The 20274-nt window shown below is 45.9% G+C and overlaps 1 protein-coding gene across 1 annotated transcript in view; it reads right to left on the minus strand.

The window, feature by feature from the left end:
* PYGB (glycogen phosphorylase B) overlaps nt 1-20274 on the minus strand; it is a 68246-nt gene that overhangs the window by 1377 nt on the left and 46595 nt on the right. The window contains 11 exon segments of the mRNA XM_038751072.1: nt 829-895; nt 1672-1806; nt 3219-3426; nt 4791-4932; nt 8363-8421; nt 10095-10242; nt 12752-12853; nt 13442-13556; nt 14828-14991; nt 15456-15602; nt 17141-17233. Coding sequence (XP_038607000.1) covers nt 829-895; nt 1672-1806; nt 3219-3426; nt 4791-4932; nt 8363-8421; nt 10095-10242; nt 12752-12853; nt 13442-13556; nt 14828-14991; nt 15456-15602; nt 17141-17233 — 1380 coding nt within the window.

Genomic DNA, 20274 nt, shown 5'->3' on the forward strand with positions numbered 1-20274 from the left:
GGCCATAGTTCCACTAGCTGCTCCAGACCTTGGACTCCCTCCTGGCACTCCACAGTCCTATCTCCTCCCTCTATAATCTCTGTTGGCCTCCTACATGATTTGATTGGTAAGGTACAGGTCTTAAAACATGAACTTTCTCATGGCTATTGCATTGCCTGGAACTCACTCGTCCCTCATATCTGTCCAATTTCATTCCTTCCCACCTTCAAAGCCTCCTAGAAAACCACCTCATTCTTTCACTAATCCCCACCTCCTTGGTTATGTCATGCCAACAAGGAACTTTAGCCCTCAGGTTTATGTGGGTTTCTTATTAGAGAATCTACGTGCTGCAAGCAGAGAGAGCAGTGAAGACTGTGGGAGGGAGAGTTGCCCTCCTGAGGCCAGCTCAGACTCAGAACAGACAGAGACCCATTAAGGCAAAGGAGGTCTCAGGGGAGCGATTTTTTCTTTTTATTTTACAATCCCCAATGCAACATTTCACCTTTGCACCCAAAGAACAGAGGAAGAGAATGACCAGTGCCATCTCCTTCTCCTTTCGTGCATGTTTTACGAGCACTTGAGCTCAGTTGGACAAGCTAAGATGAGGCCTAGGGAAAGACATGAAGAGGGGATGACACAGTAACGGTAAGGGTAGTGCTGAGAGTGTTGACACTGCCACAAAGGCCCCAGTTCCACCAGGTCTGCCCCATGAAAAAAGCCTGGATGAGAGAGTTGTCATTGGAGCACCAGGAGCTGTCAGTAGCTTGCAAAGTGAAGAGCTATATCTCCTGAGCCTAGTGTGCAGAGATACTCGGGAGGCGGCCTCGTGGCCGGATGGGGATGGCTTACCCTATACAGTCGGTCCACTTGAGCCTGGCAGTCCAAGTAGGCTTCAAAATCTGCGAACACTTTGAATCTGGGAAGAGAAATGTCAGACAGGTTGGGGCTAAGTCAGGTGAAGGAAGCCACCAAAGGGAAAAACGGACAGAGATGGAGGCTAGGGAGTGAAGTTAAAAAGAAAGCAAGCAGAGGACAGCAGTGGCTGGTTCCAGAGAGTTGGACTGTTGTGGGGATACTGCAGTCAGTTCTCCCTCCCATTCTCCCCAAGCTTGATCAATCAATCAATGGTATTTATTGAGCACTTACTCTGTGCTGTGTACTCCAAGAGGGGGAGCTGGGCAGAAACCCAAAACCCCTATAGGTTTGAAAATCTTGGATTTAGATCATTTTAGGGAAGAAGTGTGTGTGTATGTGTGCTTGCATGTGCACACGTGTGCCTGAGGAAAACACACAATTTAGGTGACATGGGGCATGGTGCCACTGAAAAGGTAGAAGGCCACACTGCCTGCCTCACCCAAGGGTGCTGCTTTCAGGGGTCCAACCTAGGCTTAGCTTGGCCAATAGATCAACCCAAGCCCCGATCCCTGGAGTTCCTGCAGCATTCTTGGGTGTCCCATTACTGTCTACCTGCACTCACTCACAGAGGCGGGAAGCCCACAATCACGCATGCAGAAGAGATGAGCTTTCTATGAAAGGCCAGGGAGAGTCCAGAAACTGTGCCAACAGTTTTGATTGTGCACCTATAAAGTTAGATAGGGAAAGAGGGAGCAAGGACTAGGGCTAAGAGGTGGCCATGTTAAAACAGAAACTTCCTGGGTTCCCCCAAAATGAAACACAGTCTGGCATCCTTACCTGTCATGGTGCATCAACATGTTCACAACGTCCTTGAAGCAGTCGGGTTCCTTTGGGGAGAAGAATCCACTGCTGATCTGGTCAATTACCTGTCTCAATTCTGGAAGCCTGTCATAGTACTCCCTGGCATTGTACCTAAATGAGAAAGACACCGACGGTCTCTAAGAAGGATGTGGCTGAGAATACCTTCAGGACCAGGCAGAGAGAGTGACAGAAGCCTGAACCTCAACAACTCTCTCTCTCTCTGCCTGAGAACAGAACTGCCCTGCCCCACTGAAAACAATAATGGTGGCATTTACTAAGCACTTACAATGGGCCAAACATGGTACTAAGCACTAGGGCAGAAACAAGACAATCAGGTCAGAAACAGTCCCCGTCTCACTTGGGGTTCACATTCTATGGGGGAGGGACAATACGTACTGACACCCCTTTTACAGAAGAGGAAACTGAGGCCCAGAGACATGAAGAAACTTGCCCCAGGTCATACAGCAAACAAGTGGCAGAGCTGGGATTAGAACCCAAGTCCTCTCTGTCTCCCAGGCCCTTGTTCTTTTTACTAGACAATTCTGCCCTCTCATCCCTGCTAGACCTGAAACTGACCCTCCCCAACTCCGCATACACTTTCACATACCAGCTGCGAGGGGAGGGACCCAATGCTTCCATGAGCAAAGTGTACCCGAAAAGCCCCAGTCAGTCCAGCTTGGCAGTCTGACTACAAGCCAAGACATTGGGCAGCAGAGCCCCTACTCTACCCACAACTCCTCCTCCCCTCAGGTAAACAGGCCCTGAGCCCAAGCTGGGATGAACCTGCACTTTAACCATGAGGTTAAAGGAACCCCCAAACCCAGCCTCCCCTCACAGGACTCTGGGAGGGAACAGGAGGTGAGAGGAGTTGCTCTTTCCCCTCCCCACTTTGAAACTAACAGGAAGGACAAGGAGGAGAAAGGAGACAGGGAAAAAGGAGAGGGAATGGGAAGGGACAGACCCAAGGGGAATCAGGATGACTCTCTTGAACGACCACTTGTCATTTCTACTGCTATGAGGGCCCCATTTTTAGGGTCATAGTCTAAGACCATACAGGAAAGAAAACACTCAAATAGAACTTTATCTTTAGGAGGCAGACATCATTGGAACCTCATTCCAAAATCAGGTGGACAGGTTAATTACCAGAAACATGAGTCAGCTTCTTGTTTCAGCTGTGTGAAATGCCTTATCTATATACCTTCTGGCACGGAAGGGCCCTGAAAGGCCAACAGGCATGACCAGACACTGCCATTTGGACTTGTTCACCCTTTCCTTCCTCTTGTTTACCAGAAGTACCTAATCTCCCATCTGAGGTCTTTAACCAGGTCTCTTCTGAATCTCTTTCTGAACAACCACTCATTCATCCTTATGCCCACATAGCTATCTTGTCCCCTACCCTAACCCCACCTGACTTGGTTCAGGTTGCTCCTAATCACACACCTTATGGAATGGGAGATGTGAAGGATGGAGGGGAAGAAAGGGGGGGAAAAATGGGGAGGAGGAGGGGGGGAGGAGGGACTCACCCTTTCCTATCAACTGCCTCCACATCCTCTACCCTCATGCCAAAGATGAACAGGTTCTCCTCGCCAGCTTCTTCGGCCATTTCCACATTAGCACCATCCATGGTACCAATGGTGAGGGCTCCATTCAGCATGAACTTCATGTTTCCTGTGCCCGAGGCCTCTGTCCCCGCAGTAGAGATCTGCTGAGACAGGTCCGCTGAGGGAATTACTGGCAAAAGGAAAAGAGGAATAAATGGCCAGTCCTTCTGTCTCTTTCAATCTACCTGACGGAATCCCCATGTCATGGTCATGTTGCTCCCAAATCAGGTCCAAAGATTGCATCTTTGGCCAGGCCAAGGTCTAGCTCTTCTAAAGGAGTCTGGGTTTCTGGGTTCTGTTATCCACTCAGGCAGAGAAAAGGCTGATAATCCCAGCCTGGTTTGCAGATCCATCCACAAAGATCTGCAGGGCATTCACTCCTTAATCCTCTTACGTGAAATCCTGTCCCAGCAATCTGGCACCCGGACAAGCAGACACAAATGGTTTTCCCTGCCTCTGAGGCACAACTGATCCCTCTCCTAGTAAGATGCTCTGGCTCAGGATTATAGTTTTGCAAATTTGGTCCCTTTTTAGCTTAACAGAAAGGGTTCTGTGGATTCTTGCTGTTTGTCAGCCACGGTGAAAACAGAGTGACCCAAAGCAGCCGACCAGCCGAGAACTGAAACTGAGAGATATCCCAGTGCCCCAGAGCCTCTCATGGTATTTCTCCATCTGTCTGCTGACCACAAGGCACGGTGAAAAAGAGAAAAGACACATTCCCCCCTCCCCTCTAACAACCCCCTGCCCCAGGCTCTGGGAGAGAGGAATCAGCCCAGAAGCAGAGTCCCAGAACAGCTTGAAGTTGGAGATGGGGTCAGCAGGTTTTCATGTTGGGGGCACCCAGGAATGAAGAAGCAAATGTACAGTCCCTTATACACTCCTCCTTCGCTGAACCCCCGGAGAGGTGGTAGACCAGACTTATGACCCTTGGGCAAGCAGCAGGTGGAAGGGGCCAGGACTCAGGCCCCTACAGCAGGAGGGTGGCCCCCAGCAAGGACCAGGGTGCAACTGAGTTGCGAGCAGCTCTCTGCTGATGCCCTAAACAAGAGAGATGCATGCTCCTAGAATCTGGGAAAGCAGGTGCCTCAAGCTGCACCTCTGGTGGGCCCTCAACCATGTTGCTTCCACCCCAACCTTGAGACCTGCAACCTTGGGAAATTCTGTGGCCTGAGCAGCTCAGACTCCGGCTGATATGGCAACAAAAGCATTCATAATAAAAAAGCTGCTCTGACGCTGCCGGGACCTGGACCTGGATCTAGAGGAACTGCTTGGCAGGGAGTGCCCCGAAGGAACTGCCAGCCTTCTTGGCTTCAGGAGTGGCCACCAGCCTCTCCAAAGCACCGCTCCCCAACAGGGTAGAGGATGGCAAGTAACCGTAGGTTCTCAGGCAAGAGGGTAGTGCAGGCTGCCAACTAGCACCTCCCCAACCTAGCCTCCAGTACGGCACAATCAGGGGCCCCAACTGAGCATCAAACCAGGACGTTTCAATCCCACCTTTCTCGGCAAAGGACACTCGGTAGTTCTCTAAGAAGATCACTTTCAGCCGGTCTCCAACAACTGGATCCCGATTAACAACCTCACCAATCGAGGTGACCAACTTGATGATCATTTTGGCCATGTGGTAGCCAGGTGCTGCCTGTGGGAAGAGAGAAGTGGGAGAACGGAAAGATAACCTATAGGGTTTGGGACTATTTACAAGAGATTTTGGGTTTGGCTGGCTTTAGTACTAGATATTGCATTCAATTTCTACAATCCTATTCAAGTGCTCATGGATAAACTACTGTTGGGAGTGGATATCAGAGGTTCATTCTAGTGGATTTGGAAAGGTGATGATTTTTTAATGGTATTTGTTAAGTGCTTAATATGTTCCAGGCACTGTACTAAGTGCTGGGGTAGATACAAACTAGTCAGGTTGTCTCACATGGGGCTCACAGTCTTAATTCCCATTTTACAAATGAGGTAACTGAGGCACAGAGAAGCGATTTGCCCAAGATGGAGCCGGGATTAGGACCCAGGTCCTTCTAACGCCCAGGCCCATGTTCTATCCACTAAGCCACGGTGCTTCCCACCCTGCTAAACATAGACATGCAAGATTCCTGAAACAAATCCCACAGATTAGAATTTTCAGAGTTTGGGAATTGGTTGTAACCATAATGAATACTGCTTTTCTCTTCACCAGTAAGTGGGACATTTCCCAGAACCTCCTTGATGCACCAAAAAAATGCAGCATCCTGGGTCTGAAAAGAAGGTCCCCAAAAGCACAGCAGAAATTATTTTCTGTTGGAATAATGATAATAATAACAATAATTGAGGTATTTGTTAAGTGCTTACTATGTGCCAGGCACTGTTCTAAGCACTGGGGTAGATACAAACAAACTGGGTAGGACACAGTCTCTGTCCCATATGGGGCTCCCAAACTCAATCCCCATTCTACAGACGAGGTAACTGAGGCACAGAAAAGTGAAGTGAAAAGTGTGTGTCCAAGGCCACACAACACACAAATGGAGGAACCAGGATTAGAATCCATGACCACCTGACTCCCAAGCCCATGCTCTATCCACTACGCCATGCTTCCTGGGGCTCAGCTTTCCAAGTTTTGGGGTTCTCCAGGAAACAGCATGGCCTAATGGAAAAGGTCCAGGGTTGGTTGTCAGAGGACCTGCTTTTTAATCCTGGCTCTGCCACCTCCCTGCTCTGTGACCTTAGGCAAGTTACTTAACTGCTCAGTGCCTCAGTTTCCTCATCTACCTGTTCTCTCTCCTAATTTAGGCTGTGAGTCTGATGAGGTACAGGGACTATGTCCAACTTGATTTATCTTGTATCTATCCTAAGCACTTAGTACAGGAAGTTCTTAAACACCACATCATCGTCATCATTACTTTTTTAAGTCAGTCTCTCCCTTCACTACTTCCCAGTTTTCCTGCCCCTTCTCTTGAACTCCTCCTCTCCTACCCTTGGTTCCCCCACCCATGATTCTTTTCTTACTTTTTCTTACTTTTCAAAATCTACTGTGCTCAACGCAGCTCCCATATGCACCTTTCCCCACTCTCCTCATCCTAGTCAGACCGGCCCATCACACTAAACAGGATGGTGTTCTTCATCTTTTGTTGATTTTTGTATGTTCAAGTCAGTGGCTGCCACAGTCACCTCCCCAACCATCCTTCCCTGAATCACAGGAAGGATAGTTCCCTTCCCGCTTCTGGCCTCAGCCAGAATTTGCCGGGGAAAGGGTGGAAGGGGAGAGAGGGCAGAACTGGAATGGGTGAGGGGGGCAGAACCGGGCCAGGAGGCAGTGGCCCCCTTTCAGGTCTCTTTCCTCTCTTCCAACCCACTCACCAAGACAAGAACCAGGATGTGAGTAGTGTGCTATAAACTAACTAGAATCAGTCCTGGATTTGTCGGCTTATGAAATTTGCCCAGCTTGAGCCCTTAGGGAGCCCCAGCAGAGCTTGCTTCAAGGACAGGAGGGCACCAGTGTCCAGGCTCTTCCCCAAGGACTCAATCCTGGTTTTCGGGATAGGAGTTGAGGAAAGGAAAGACTAGAGCAAGGGCTTGCCCTGAGGGGAGGTTAGGGAGAGTTGTATGGGAAGAGTTTCTCCATGGGTTCACCATTTGCATCCAGCAACTTTCCGTAGAGACCACCCAGAGCTTTATGGAATTGTCACAATCATTTCCCCAACCAGCTCTTCAACAGAAAATGGTACGTGGGCTTTTTGCATGGCCTATGACTCCTAAAAATGTGGCTCTCAATCTGAGCTCTCTATTGGGGGAGGAGGCTCTTGAGGGAAGACAATGCTATATTCTTGTACAGATGTCTAAATGAAGTACCTAGAAACTAAGTCATATTCCAGAAGCTCTATGACACGAGAAAGGCAGGGCATGCTTCCCAGGTCTGGGCCCAATCCCTCAGCCTCTACAAAGGCAAGTCACCCCAGCAAACTATCGAGGCTTCCCAAATGTTAGGAAATGAACAACTGCCTGAGCAGCTCAACACAGTTCCAATTAATATATACCCTTCCCCAGATTTCCACACAACGCCTGATTCAAGGGGCCACAAAGACAGGCAGCCTCCTCCCACTCTAGGAATGCAGACATTCAGCAGTATAAATGAAGGGAAGAGGGGTTGTAGCAAAAAATTAAGATTTTTAACTGCAGAGTAATTAATCTGGTATGGGATCCAGTCTATAGCTCATGGTTGGATCTCCAAGTACCATTCTGTCTCAGGTAGAGCAGGGGCTATAGTCCCACACAAGTCTGCAGCTGGAGTCCTTCCATCTGCTAGTCTCAGAGAGAGGATGCCACCTAAACCCATCTCCCTGGTAATAATAATAATAATGGCATTTATTAAGCGCTTACTATGTGCAAAGCACTGTTCTAAGCACTGGGGAGGTTACAAGTTGATCAGGTTGTCCCATGGGGGGGCTCACAGTCTTCATCCCCATTTTACAGATGAGGCAACTGAGGCACAGAGAAGTTAAGTGACTTGACCAAAGTCACACAGCTGACAACTGGCGGGGCTGGGATTTGAACCCATGACCTATGACTCCGAAGCCCGTGCTCTTTCCACTGAGCCACACTGCTTCTCTAACCTGGTGGACTTTGGCTGCAAACCAAACCCAAGGACAAAAGGTGACAGTGCTGTGAGTAGGCTGGCTTGGTGTGCGTGATGCATCTTTTCCTGAACTACTTCGGGAAGAGGGAGATGTGTGGGGGGGGGGGCCTGGGAGGTCACAATGCAGCTGAATGAGAAGGAGGCTATTTAAATACCCTTAAAATAACTTTTGAGGACAGGAACATGATTGAGGGAAGCTTGTTTTGAATTGCACAGCACTCTGAGGTTCTGGTGTTCTAAGTGGCACCTCAACACACAGGGGAGGGAAGATGCATTGTCTCCGAACCATAGAAAAGAAGTGCTTCTTGGAGAGCCAAACAGGAATTAAACAGTCATTGTGTCATAAAATGGGGTGCTCAGGGTACCCAACAAGCTTCTGCTTAATATGTAAGCCAGCGCACCCCACAAAGGCCAGGGCCAAAGGCCAGGGCTGCATAAGAGATAAACACATTACCTTCCCTCCAATCATGACAGTCCTTGGCACAAAGGTTTTGCCTGGGTCTTTCCTGATCCCTACAGGGTTAAAAAAGAGATTTAGAGTCACTTTACATCATAGCTGATAAATAATATAACCCTTTCTTCCTTCAATGGAAATGTCTATAAGATAAGCCTGAGAAAAACTGTCATGTAGTAGGCAGTGAATATGCCACTGATATGGGACTGATTGATTGATTACTTTGCCTTTAAAAAGAAGTTGGGTATGGATTTAGGAAACTTTACCCAGTAGATACATTAAGTTTCATTTTAAGTTGTTCTTAACATTTTATTACCAAAACACACCTGTCAATTTACTAATTTGGCTTAAGCCACATTAGGTTGAAGCTGATTTAGCACAATTTGGATGAATTGACAATATCGCCAATGTAGTTAATGGATTATTTCCAAGCACCGAATAATGGGCACCCCACCAAGTGGGGACTCAATAAATGCTTCTACTCACTACAGCAACTATGGAAAATCTTTGCCCAGGGAAAGAAATCATTGTCGAAAAAGTGGAAGTAATGCCGTGATTGTATTTAGTTTACTTCTGTGAAGTTCTGAGGAGAAAATGGACTGGGAAAACAATTACCATGATGATACACAGCATATGAACTGGTTGAAAAGAAAATGAATGTCCTACGTGGCTTGCTGGGTTAGTAGCCCAAACAGGCTTAGTAGGAGCTGGCAAAGACCCAAGGCCTCTTTATCTATACGGAAGTAATTCAAACCTAGCTAGGACTGGACTTTAATGCTGGAGAACTATGAGAGGGACTAAATACCCTAGAAGAGATTCAGGGATCTTGGATTTGCTTTTTTGCCACCAAGGTCCATGGCTGCTGTGAGCTCAGCCATCACTACTGCAACTGAACCAGCCCTTCCTGCCTATGGATATGAGTTTCTAGCATGGTTAGAAACAGCCATGATTTTGAAAAGGGTTAGGGACGTCCACTCAAGCAGAGAGAGCATAACTAAAAACCTGAAAGTCCAGTTTTAATAAGGCCTAGAGGGGATTCTGTTACTGGGCTAGGGTGGTGGTGGTGCTAGTGATTAATGGCATCAACTTTCACCAGTGCTTTAGGGTTGGACAGGGGCAGAAGCTAACCTTGGTAACACTGTTGGGGGCCACACAACTATGGACACTGGTAGATGAAGAGGCAAGTCTCCCTGCATCCTATTCACTTATTGAAGCATTTATTTCTATCTGCCCTCTTTCTTTTGTTCCCTTTCTTCTCCTTTCATACCTTCCACCTCAGCATGGGGCAGGGGAAGGCAGGGGCAGGAAAAAGCAATGGGCAGGAAAAGGCAAGAGACAAGGGCAGGCAAGGGGCAGTAGGATTCCAGAAGTGGAGAGGCACCAAAAGGATATCTATCAAGAGCTTTCATTCAGAGGTTGAGAGCACTTCTCCTCTGCAGAATCTCTTATTTAAGTAGGATCCAGGGTCTCCCTCTGAGTTGGGCTATGGGGCTAGGGGGTGGTGGGGTAATGAAGGGTGGATAAGAATTCAGGTTGGGAAAGAAACAGGAACTCGTGGTGGGGGGGTGTTGGTTAGGAGAGAATGGGGAATTTAAGAAGGAAACCTGAAAAGGGATTCACATCATTTATTTAGACAGCAAAGAACTTCCAGAGAAGCCTAGTGGTTAATTTTATCTCCAAAGTATGTCTACTTTGTTGCTCAGGCCTGAGCTTCCAGGGAGAAAAGACTCACGGTTGTATAATGTGATGATATGTAAGCAGTTCAGGAGCTGCCTCTTGTACTCGTGAATTCTCTTCACGTGCACATCAAACATGGAGGAAGGGTTGATTTTCACCTTGTACTCTTGCTCTAGGAAAGCAGAAAACTTCAGCTTGTTCTCCTAGAAAAGAAGGAGGAAGAAAAGTTTTACTTTTTCCTAAAATCCTATGTCAGGCAAGTGCAACTTTGAACTTAAATAGACCTCACTACTACTCATTGGCAGATTTTAAGACCCAAGCTGACATTTCTAGTTAGAACAGGGAACAGGAGCTGTGTTTATTCATCCCCTCTGACGAACTGATACATTTAAGAAATCCAAAAGGAATTAGAAGGCCCTTGGTAGTCAGTGTAGTTCAAAAGGGTAGAGAACAATTAAAAAAAATATATGGGCTGGTGGAGTTAGATGCAGCTTTAAAACAATCAAAAGGAAACACTTCCTTATAGTTCATGGAATTCCTTTCCACAGGAAGTGGTGTAGGCAAAAAATACTATTGGTTCAAGAGATAACATAGTCACAGATGAATGGTACATAATGTGCTATTAAGGGGAGAAGTTGGGAGTGTTGGATGTCTGTCCCTAATGCTGAAGATGGGTATCCAGGAGGGCAAATCATCACTTGATTCTTCCAAGTTTACTGGTGACCCTTTGTAACCATTAGATGGGTCCTCCAAGCATCTTGGTGATCCTGTCAAAGACAGAATCCTAGGCTGGATGGACCAATGGCATGATATACTGATAGTGAGTCTCATTATATGCTCTTATTTGAAAACTTCAGGACAGGAGCCAAAAAAAAAATGGGAAACAGAATTGAAGTTGATCAGAATATGCAGAGAGGGAGAGAGAGTGGGGGGAAAAGAGAGAGAGATGGAAAACTTAACTAGGGGATATCTGATGGCAATTATCCACAGGCCAGAGAAGAATGTCAGTATCATGTTTAATTTCAAGGTCTTAACTGATCTCTATCATGAAAGGTTGAAAATTCAATGAGCTCCTCTTTCTCTGAGGTTCAGAACAGCAGCAAGATGTTAGACTTGAGGACAACATCAACATCTTTAAAAACAGCACAATCTACTGTTCTCAAGAGTGGTCTTCCCTGCATTGAGCACCATTTCACTTAGAAAAAAAACCATTTCAATTACATTAACCTCAGTCCTTTTAAAAAATGATATCCCTCTCTCCCTGCATTAACCAAGGAGCAGACAAGAACTGTTTGGGAATTTCAGACTCTGTCCTGACAGTTCAGTTAACCAACCAACCAACAAATAGTAGTTACTGAAGGCTTGGCACAATAGACAGAGCACAGGCCTGGGGGTCAGAAAGTCACGGGTTCTAATCCTGACTCTGCCACTTGTCTGCTGTATGACCCTGGACAAGTCACTTAACTTCTCTGTACCTCAGTTACCTCATCTGTAAAATGGGGATTGAGACTGTGAGCCCCATGTGGGACAGGGACTGTGTCCAATACGATATGCTTGCATCCACCCCAGCATTTAGTACAGTGCCTGGCACATAATAAGCACTTAACAAATACCACAATTATTATTATTATTACTAGGTAGAACACTGTACTAAGCACTTGGGAGAACACAATATAATTAGAGGATATGATCCCTGCCTGAAAGGAGTTTACAATCTGGAGGGGAAGTTGAACACTAAAATAAAGGTAGATATTAGAAGGAAAAGGGATATGTACCTGAGTTACTGCTTACATAACAGGGTAGGTAAAATATGTATAAAAGTACTCAGCCTCCCAAAGTTATTTAGTACAAAGGTGGCACAGAAGTGCTGAAAAGGCAGGAGGGGAGGGATCTAAGCAAGCGAAATTAGGGATCAATCTTGAGACGCAACATGACCTAGTGGAAAGAGCACAGGCCTGAGAGTCAGGGGAACCGGGTTCTAATCCCATCTCTGCTGTGTGCTGTGTAAGCTTGGACAAGTCACTTAACTTCTCTGTGCCTTAATTTTCAACTATAAAATGGGAATTAAATACCTGTTCCCCCTCCTACTTAGACTGTGAGTCCCATGTGAGACAGGGACTGTGCCCAACTCAATTTGTATCTACTCCAGGCCTTCGAACAGAGCTAGACACATAGTAAGCACTTAACAAATACCATAATAATTATAAAAATAATAATAGTAATATTGCTCTAAGAATAATAAAAATCAGGATAGGCTTCCTCTTATTTCAACAAGGCTTTGAAAATGGGAGGAGCCGTGGTCAGTTGATTTTGAAAGGTCCAGGTCCAGGCAGGGGGGAAGAGCATGAGCAAGAGTTTGGCAGTGGAAATTAGAACAAGGCACAGTGAACAGGTTTTCTTGGGAAGAATGAAGGCTGTGACCTGGGTGTAGTAAGAGAAGAGAGTAGAGAAATATGAAGGACAGACTTAACTGAGTGGCTTAAGGCCTAGAGTGGGGACTTTTTGTTGGATGCAAGGAGGAATGGGTAACCATTAGGGGTTTTTGAGGAGTGAGCAGATACTGTGATTTGCTCCCCCATGTTGCCACTGCAGCAGCACTCAACCATGCAACCACAAATCCTTGAGTCTTTGGACCATTAATTATACAAGAGAATAAAAGCGAAAAATAGCTAGGCCCAAAGAATGGAGGCCACCCACAAAGAATTGCATTACCTGTTTGACTTTGGCCACGTCCCTTATAAATGATTCATCTTCAACAAACTGCAGTAACTTCTTCAGCTGGCTTAAATCAGTCAAATAATCTTCCCCGATTTTCTTGGGACACACAAAAGTGATTAAATTATAGTGCCATTATGCTTTTTCTTCCTGACAAAGTTCTTGGCTATGAAAAAGAACTCCCCAAAATGGTCCATGACTTTTTTAATTAACCATGCCCAGACAAGAACTTCTGACAGAATTCCTTCACAAACTCTGCTATCGAGCCCTACCAAACCCCTGAAAGCACTTGGGCCTGTTGGCAGGCTGGGCTACTGGGCTTAGCCCCATGGGAAGAATCAATGTGAGACTCAGTCAACCTCACCTCTCTATAAAATTTGTGACTAGAACATCACAATATGGCTTGTATTTACTTCCAAAACCAATCACTGCTACAGAAGTCATAAATTTCAATGTGGACCATCCTCTTTTGAAAACAACAATTGTAAAATTATAAAAAATAAAAGATAAAAAGGGGTACTTTTCCTAATTTCAGCTTTTCCTCAGTTGATATTCTGGGGACTAACCAACCCAATGTAATTAAATCAGCTTCTCCCATCCATGTTTCATTCTATCTTAGTCTAACTGCTTCCCTGAAAGTCCAGACAGGGGAAACAGTTGTGTGAATTAGCATACTCTAGGTCTCACCTCTGCTATGATGTCTGCCAGTCCAGGGTTGCAGAGCAGAAGCCAGCGCCGAGGAGTGATTCCATTTGTCTTATTCTGGAACTTCTCAGGCTCTAGTTCATAGAAATCTTTAAAACTGAAACATGCAGGAAATTCCAACCACACAGTTGGAATTAGGGTAAGAAAAATAGAAGAGTATCTGTTCTCCCTTCTACTGTGAGGAATGTGGACTTTGAACCCCCTGGGGAACAGGGACTGGCATCCAACAGGATTACCTTGTGGCTACCTTGTAGGCATTTACTATGTACAGAGCACTGTACTAAGCACTTGGGAGAATGCAATGATTAGGAGAATAAATGCCTCTTCCCGACAATCCCGCAAAGGGTACTGACTCCCTTCTAGAGGCACTACTGAGGAGCGTGGCCTCACAAAAAGGATTTAATGAAATGCTTGGGGGCAGAGACTTTAGGATGGAACCGGGATCTCAATTTTTCCAAGAACGGAGGCTTTCTCCAGCGTACTGTATATCTGGATGGAAGGACAGGGAGAAAAGCATGTGAGGAGATACATTAACTTGTCTAGTCTAAAAGTCACTCCAGATACCTTCGCCAAATGAATTGAATCATGGGAGCACTCTGATTAGCAGATACGTCCCCTGCCCATCACACGCTGGAGTTGGAGCAATTTGGACAAGGACACTTGGAATGGGGCATCGAGAAGTCTGAAGACTCTCCACTCTAACCTGCAACAAACCTATTAACTATCATTATTTTTGGCTTGCTTATTTTAGTCCTGATTTTTTTTCTATCTCTGTCCTGTATTTCTGCCCTTCCCACTATCTTAGATTTGCCTGGCCTCCTATGAGCCAGGGACAGTGCTGGAATTAATGTCTGTGTATTCCCCATTACAATTGGGGTGCATGGGTATCACCTATAAGTGCTATTATTGCTGCTGATGGGGGTGATGAGAGAAGAGGAAATCAAGGTATATCAACTGCCAACTCCTTGGTCGTGTATTAAGGGCTCCCGAGGTGGGGCAGGGGTGAAACTGAAAAAGGGTTAGCTGCCTGGGGCCCAGCCTCAGTAGGATCATCAGTCCCAGGGAGTTGGAGCCAGGACACCCACCAAAGCACAATCCCCCTGTTCCCAAAACAAAGGCTCAGGTTAAGACTTGGGGTTGGTACTTGCCTCTACTATGCTGCCTGCCCTGTTCCACAGCCACCAGTAATCCCAGAAGTCTAGTCCCCAATGAGCTAGTCAGCAATTAATGCCACTTTGTTTTCTCCTACATGTAGGTTCTACAGGACAGTCAGATTGACAGGGTTGTAGGTACAAAGATGTTAAGCCTTCAGATCTCTGGAGCAAGACCACAAATCTGAATTTGTAAGTCACTTCCCTGAACACTCACACAGAAAGCTTCACGATTTCAGAGTGAATCCTGGCCACTCCATTGACAGCATGAGATCCAATCACACACAGATGGGCCATGTTAATGCGCTTGCAGTCCCCTTCCTCGATGATGGACATCCTCCTCAGGCGCTCCAGATCCCCAGGAAACAGGGCAGCCACATTCTGTTACCAGGCACAGAGAAAGATGAGGACCTCTCCAGGCTCTCCATAGACATGAAGCTGACCGAGGATTTTCTGCTCCTTCCCTAAATAGGGTCTGAGTATTTCCTCTAGAGGCTCGCTTTTCCTCACCCCGCAGAAATCAGAACAAAAAAGTCAAGAATCTCCACAGCCATCTGTGGTTCATGTGCTGTTGTTCAGGAACATCTGTCTGCTCCAACTGTGATAAAAGGGAATTGAGCTCCAGAAATAAAATCCTCTACCTGCTGAGGGTTGTAAGCTTAAAGCTCAGACTACAGTGACCCCATGCAAGTCGTACTTCGGAGCGTGGGGCAGACACAGGGGCATATGCCATACATCTACTCACCAACTAGCCCAGCCCATTCTTAACCCATCTAAAACAGCTGTTCAACTGCCTCAGCTTCCCCAACCTCCCAGGCATGACTGGGTGAGCAGCTAGCGCTTACATCCAGGTGTCTCTGATTTATGGTATAGATGATGTCCAGATGGCGTGGCAGCAGCTTCTCAAACATGGAGACTGGCCAGCGTTCCAGAGCCTCGGGCAGTACAGTGTGGTTGGTGTATGCGCATGTCCGCTTCGTGATCTCCCAGGCCTAGGCAATCAATCAATCAATCAATCACATTTACTGAGCTCTTACTGTGTGCACAGCACTGTACTAAACACTTGGAAGAGTTAGTAGACATGATCCCTGCCTCAAGAAGTTTATACTATTGCGGGGGATACAGAACAAGATTAAATTATTGATAGGATATAAAGATACATGCAAGAGGACAGGAGTACCCAAGTGCTTTGGGGATGAGGAAATTTTGAAGTGGCATTTGGACGGGGGTTCAAATGGAAGAGTGGAGATTAAGCCTTCTTAGAAGAGATGTGATTTCAGAAGGGGTTTGCAGAAGGGGAGAACTGTGTGTGGTCAGATATGATTGGGGAGGGAATTCAGGCTGGGGGAAATGATGAGGAGAGAATTTGGTTGGAGAAATCAGGAGTTCAACTTTGGCTATATTAAGGCACAAAAGCAGAAGTGCCCCCTTCTCCCTGAGGCACCACTGTTTTCTCTAGAAGCCTAAGCAAGTCAAGATTCAGTAAAGCAAGCACACCCCTGGAAATGGTTTCTTTCTGTTTTCCCATTTGACTGTCAATTCTCCCTCGAGGTTCCCTCCCAAACTTAACAGCTTCTCGAGTGGCAGAGGTCTGAACACAACAGTACTAATGTTCATCATCTCTTCCCTCTCCTGCTACCCACAGTATTTACAGTAATTCATACCTAAATGAGAGCCATGATAAACATTAAATTCCTACAGATCTGCATCCATTCCAGTGGATACAGGTGTTTTGATTTTTAGATGTAAAAAAAAAAATCCAACACAATTCTTTTCAACTGCAACTTGAATGTTTCTCTCTAACTCAAGTGATCTCAGTGCTAGGTGGACAAATAAAAGTCCAAAATCCACCACCCTCTAGGATCACAAGAACAGGCCATGAAAAAATATGAATGATCTGTTTTATAAAACAAAATGCTTACTTACAAGGACCTCCTCTCAAGTGTCAGAATCCCTGACACCTCGAGTTGTCCCTGGCAGGAATACACTCAGTTCTCCTGGAATCTGGGGGGTTATGTTATTGATGAACCATCCCCATGTTAAGGAAAACTTGCATTATAGTTCACAGGTATATCTGATTCTGTGCACACCTGTCATCTTTTTTATCCAGACTAACGTGCACTGTTGGAAGATTCCCTAATTCTCTAGAAGCATTCTCCAACCACATAGAAAAGACACACGTTAAGAGAAAGCATACGTCTTTTCCTTGTCTACTGATGAAACATCTTCTTCACTTCCAAAGATCAAAAAACTTATCTCAGAATGCTTGTACTTCCTTTTCCTTTCTTGTCTCTTTCTCAGGGGTTTTGAGTTCATTATACCGCCTTCCAAGATGATGAGGTGGGACTGAGCCAACTGATGAGAGTTAGACTAAAAGTTGCTTTTTGGGCAAGTTGGTTGAATGTATTTATGTGTGCATGTGTGCAGGGGGGTGTTCTGGGGAGAATGGAGTGGATACTACTCCTAGCAAAAAAAAAAAAAAAGGGCAGCCCAAATCCCTCCTGCTTCCAGAGATTGGATCTGTTCTTACCTTATCCCAGTCCACCATTTCAACATCCACCAAAATGCGCATGAGTTCTGGAATGGAGAGTGCTGGGTGGGTGTCATTCAGCTGAATGGCAACCTGGAATTAATCAAGAGTCCAGATCAGTGTTGCTGGTGCCGGTATGTACTAAGTGCCTACTGTTTAGCAAAGCCCGATAGGCACTTGGAAACAATCAGAAATAAAAGTTGTAATCGTCCCCTGGAGTACGTTTTGGTTTAGCAATAAACATTAAAGTGATTAATATGCATTATTGAAAGATGAAAGAATTCATATGGACTGAGAAGTAGCATGGCCTAGTGGATAGAGTAAAGGTCTGGAAGGTCAGAAGGACATGGGTTCTAGTCCCAGCTATAAGATTAGTTTAGGAGAAGTGAGGACTGTGAGCAGAAGAAGAAAGTGGGAGGCTAAGGAGATTCCTTTAGACTATGAACTCCCGCTATAGACAATACACTCCCACTAAAGGCTAAGCTTGTTGTGGACAGGGATCACATCTACCAATAGTATTGTACTGTACACTTTTCCAAGCACGCTGTACAGTGCTCTGCACTCTGTACGCGCTTAATCAATTGATTCCTTCTGAGAAGCCTTGAATCCAATAGACAGGACTTTCCTTGGAAAGACAAGGGTAGTTACTGAATGTGTCTGAGGAGGGGAATGATGCATTCTAAGTGGAAGCCTGTGGAAGAGACTGAAGAATGTACAGACTGGAGACAGGGAAATCAGTAAGTAGGTTGATACCCTAGCCACACTGAATCATGATAAAAGCTTGGACTAGATTGGTGGCCCTTAAGGGAGGTAGGTTTCCGGGAAATATTGTGTGGAAGAACCGGCAGGATTTAAGACACATGCTGAATGTGGAAGGAAGGGGTGGAGAGGACTCAAAGATGACACCATCAGGGTCAGGGAGATGGTGGAGTTACATCCATAATGGGAGAGTACTGTAAAGTTGCCAAAGCATGAAGTATTGTACAATACAGTTCGGCATGCTGAAAGAGAGGCTTTATTCTCTGAGACTGAGAATGAACGGCCGGAGAGATAAGAGGAGAACCAGGAGAGGACAGAATCTGTGAAGCCAGGGTTGGATAGCATGTTGAGGAGAAGGGGGTGGTCCACAGTGTCGAAGGCAGCTGAGAGGTTGAGCAGGATTAGGGTAGAGTAGGAGCCATTGGATTTGGCAAGCAGGAGGTCATTGGTGACCTTTGAGAGGGCAGTTTCCGTGGAATGTAGGGGACAGAAGCCAGATCGGAGGGGGTCGAGGAGAGAGTTGGCCATAACCTTGGCATCATCCTTGACCCCTCTCTGTCATTCAACCCACATATTCAAACCGTCACCAAATCCCGTCAGTCCCACCACATTCACAACATCGGTAAAATCCACCCTTTCCTCTCCATTCATACTGCTACCTTGTTGGTACAATTACTCATCCTATCCCACCTGGATTACTACATCAGCCTCCTTGTTGACCTCACAGCCTCCAGTCTTTCCCTGCTCCAGTCCATACTTCACTCTGCTTCCCAGATCATTTTGCTACAGAAACGTTCTGGACAAGTCACCCTACTCCTCAAAAAACTCCAAGGTTGCCTATCCACCTCCATATCAAATGAAAATTTCTCTCCATTAGCTTTAAAGGTCTCCATCACCTTGCCCTCTCCTACCTCACCTCACTTCTCTCCTTCTACAACCCAATCTGCACACTTCGCTCCTCTAGAGTTAACCTTCTCACTGTGCCTCAATCTTGCCTTTCTTGCCACCGACCCCTTGCCCACATCCTTCCTCTGGCCTCCCTCCTCAAATCTGACAAACAACCACTCTCCCCCACTTCAGAACATTATTGAAGGCACATCTCCTCCAAGAGGCCTTCCCAGACTAAGCCCCATTTTTCCTCATCTCCCAATCCCTTCTCTGTTGCCCTGACTTGCTCCCTTTGCTCTGCCCACTCAGCCCCAGAGAACTAACGTACATATCTAGGGAGGTTACAAGGTGATCAGGATGTCGCATGTGGGGCTCCCCGTCTTCATCCCATTTCCCAGATGAGGGAACTGAGACCCAGAGAAGAATAATGTATATATGTTTGTACGTATTTATTACTCTATTTTACTTGTACATATTTACCATTCACTTTATTTTGTTAATATGTTTTGTTTTGTTGTCTGTCTCCCCCATCTAGACTGTGAGCCCGCTGTTGGGTAGGGACCATCTCTATATGTTGCCAACTTGTACTTCCCAAGCGCTTAGTACAGTGCTCTGCACACAGTAAGCGCTCAATAAATACGATTGAATGAATGAATCTATAATTGTATTTATCCCTTTGCTCTTCCCCCTCCCAACCACAAAGCACTTATGTACACATCTGTACTGTTATTTATTTGTATTAATGTCTGTCTCCCCCACTCTAGATTTTGAGCCCTTTGTGGGCAGGGAATGTCGCTGTTCATTATCGTATTGTACTATCCCAAGCACTTCATACAGTGCTCTGCACACAGTAAGCACTCAATAAATACGACTGAATGAATGAATGAATACAAGTAAGCATGGTTGGAAACAGACCCTGTACCCCATGGGGCTTAGTCTTACTTTCCATTTTACAGATGAGGTAACTGAAGTGATTTGCCCAAGGCCACACAGCAGACAAGTGGCGGAGCTGGGATTGAGAACCCATGACCTTATGACTGTCAGCCATGTTGCTTTCCACACTTAACAAATACAATAATCATAACAATAAGATAGAAGCTTCTCTTCCTAGTCAACCTCTTAGCTATTATGCATTAGAAAAGATGGGCATCAAATTCCTAACCAAAGGCACAAAAGACAATTGATCAAGAAACAGCCTTCAATTTCCTATGACTCAGCATATCAGTTGTGCAGCTTAGAAGCCTGGACTGTCACCAGAGAAACGAAAAACAGGAACAGCAGTAGCAGCCCATTCATTCATGCAATCATATTTATTGAGCGCTTACTGTGTGCAAAGCACTATACTAAGCCCTTGGGAGAGTGCAATATAACAACAAACAGACACATTCCCTTCCCACAATGAGGTCGCAGTCTAGAGGGGGAGACAGACATTAATATACACACATAAATAAATAAATTGCAGCTATATAAAGATATATGAATAGGTG

Source organism: Tachyglossus aculeatus, chromosome 9 (genome assembly GCF_015852505.1).
Source record: "Tachyglossus aculeatus isolate mTacAcu1 chromosome 9, mTacAcu1.pri, whole genome shotgun sequence".
NCBI classification, from domain to species: domain Eukaryota; kingdom Metazoa; phylum Chordata; class Mammalia; order Monotremata; family Tachyglossidae; genus Tachyglossus; species Tachyglossus aculeatus.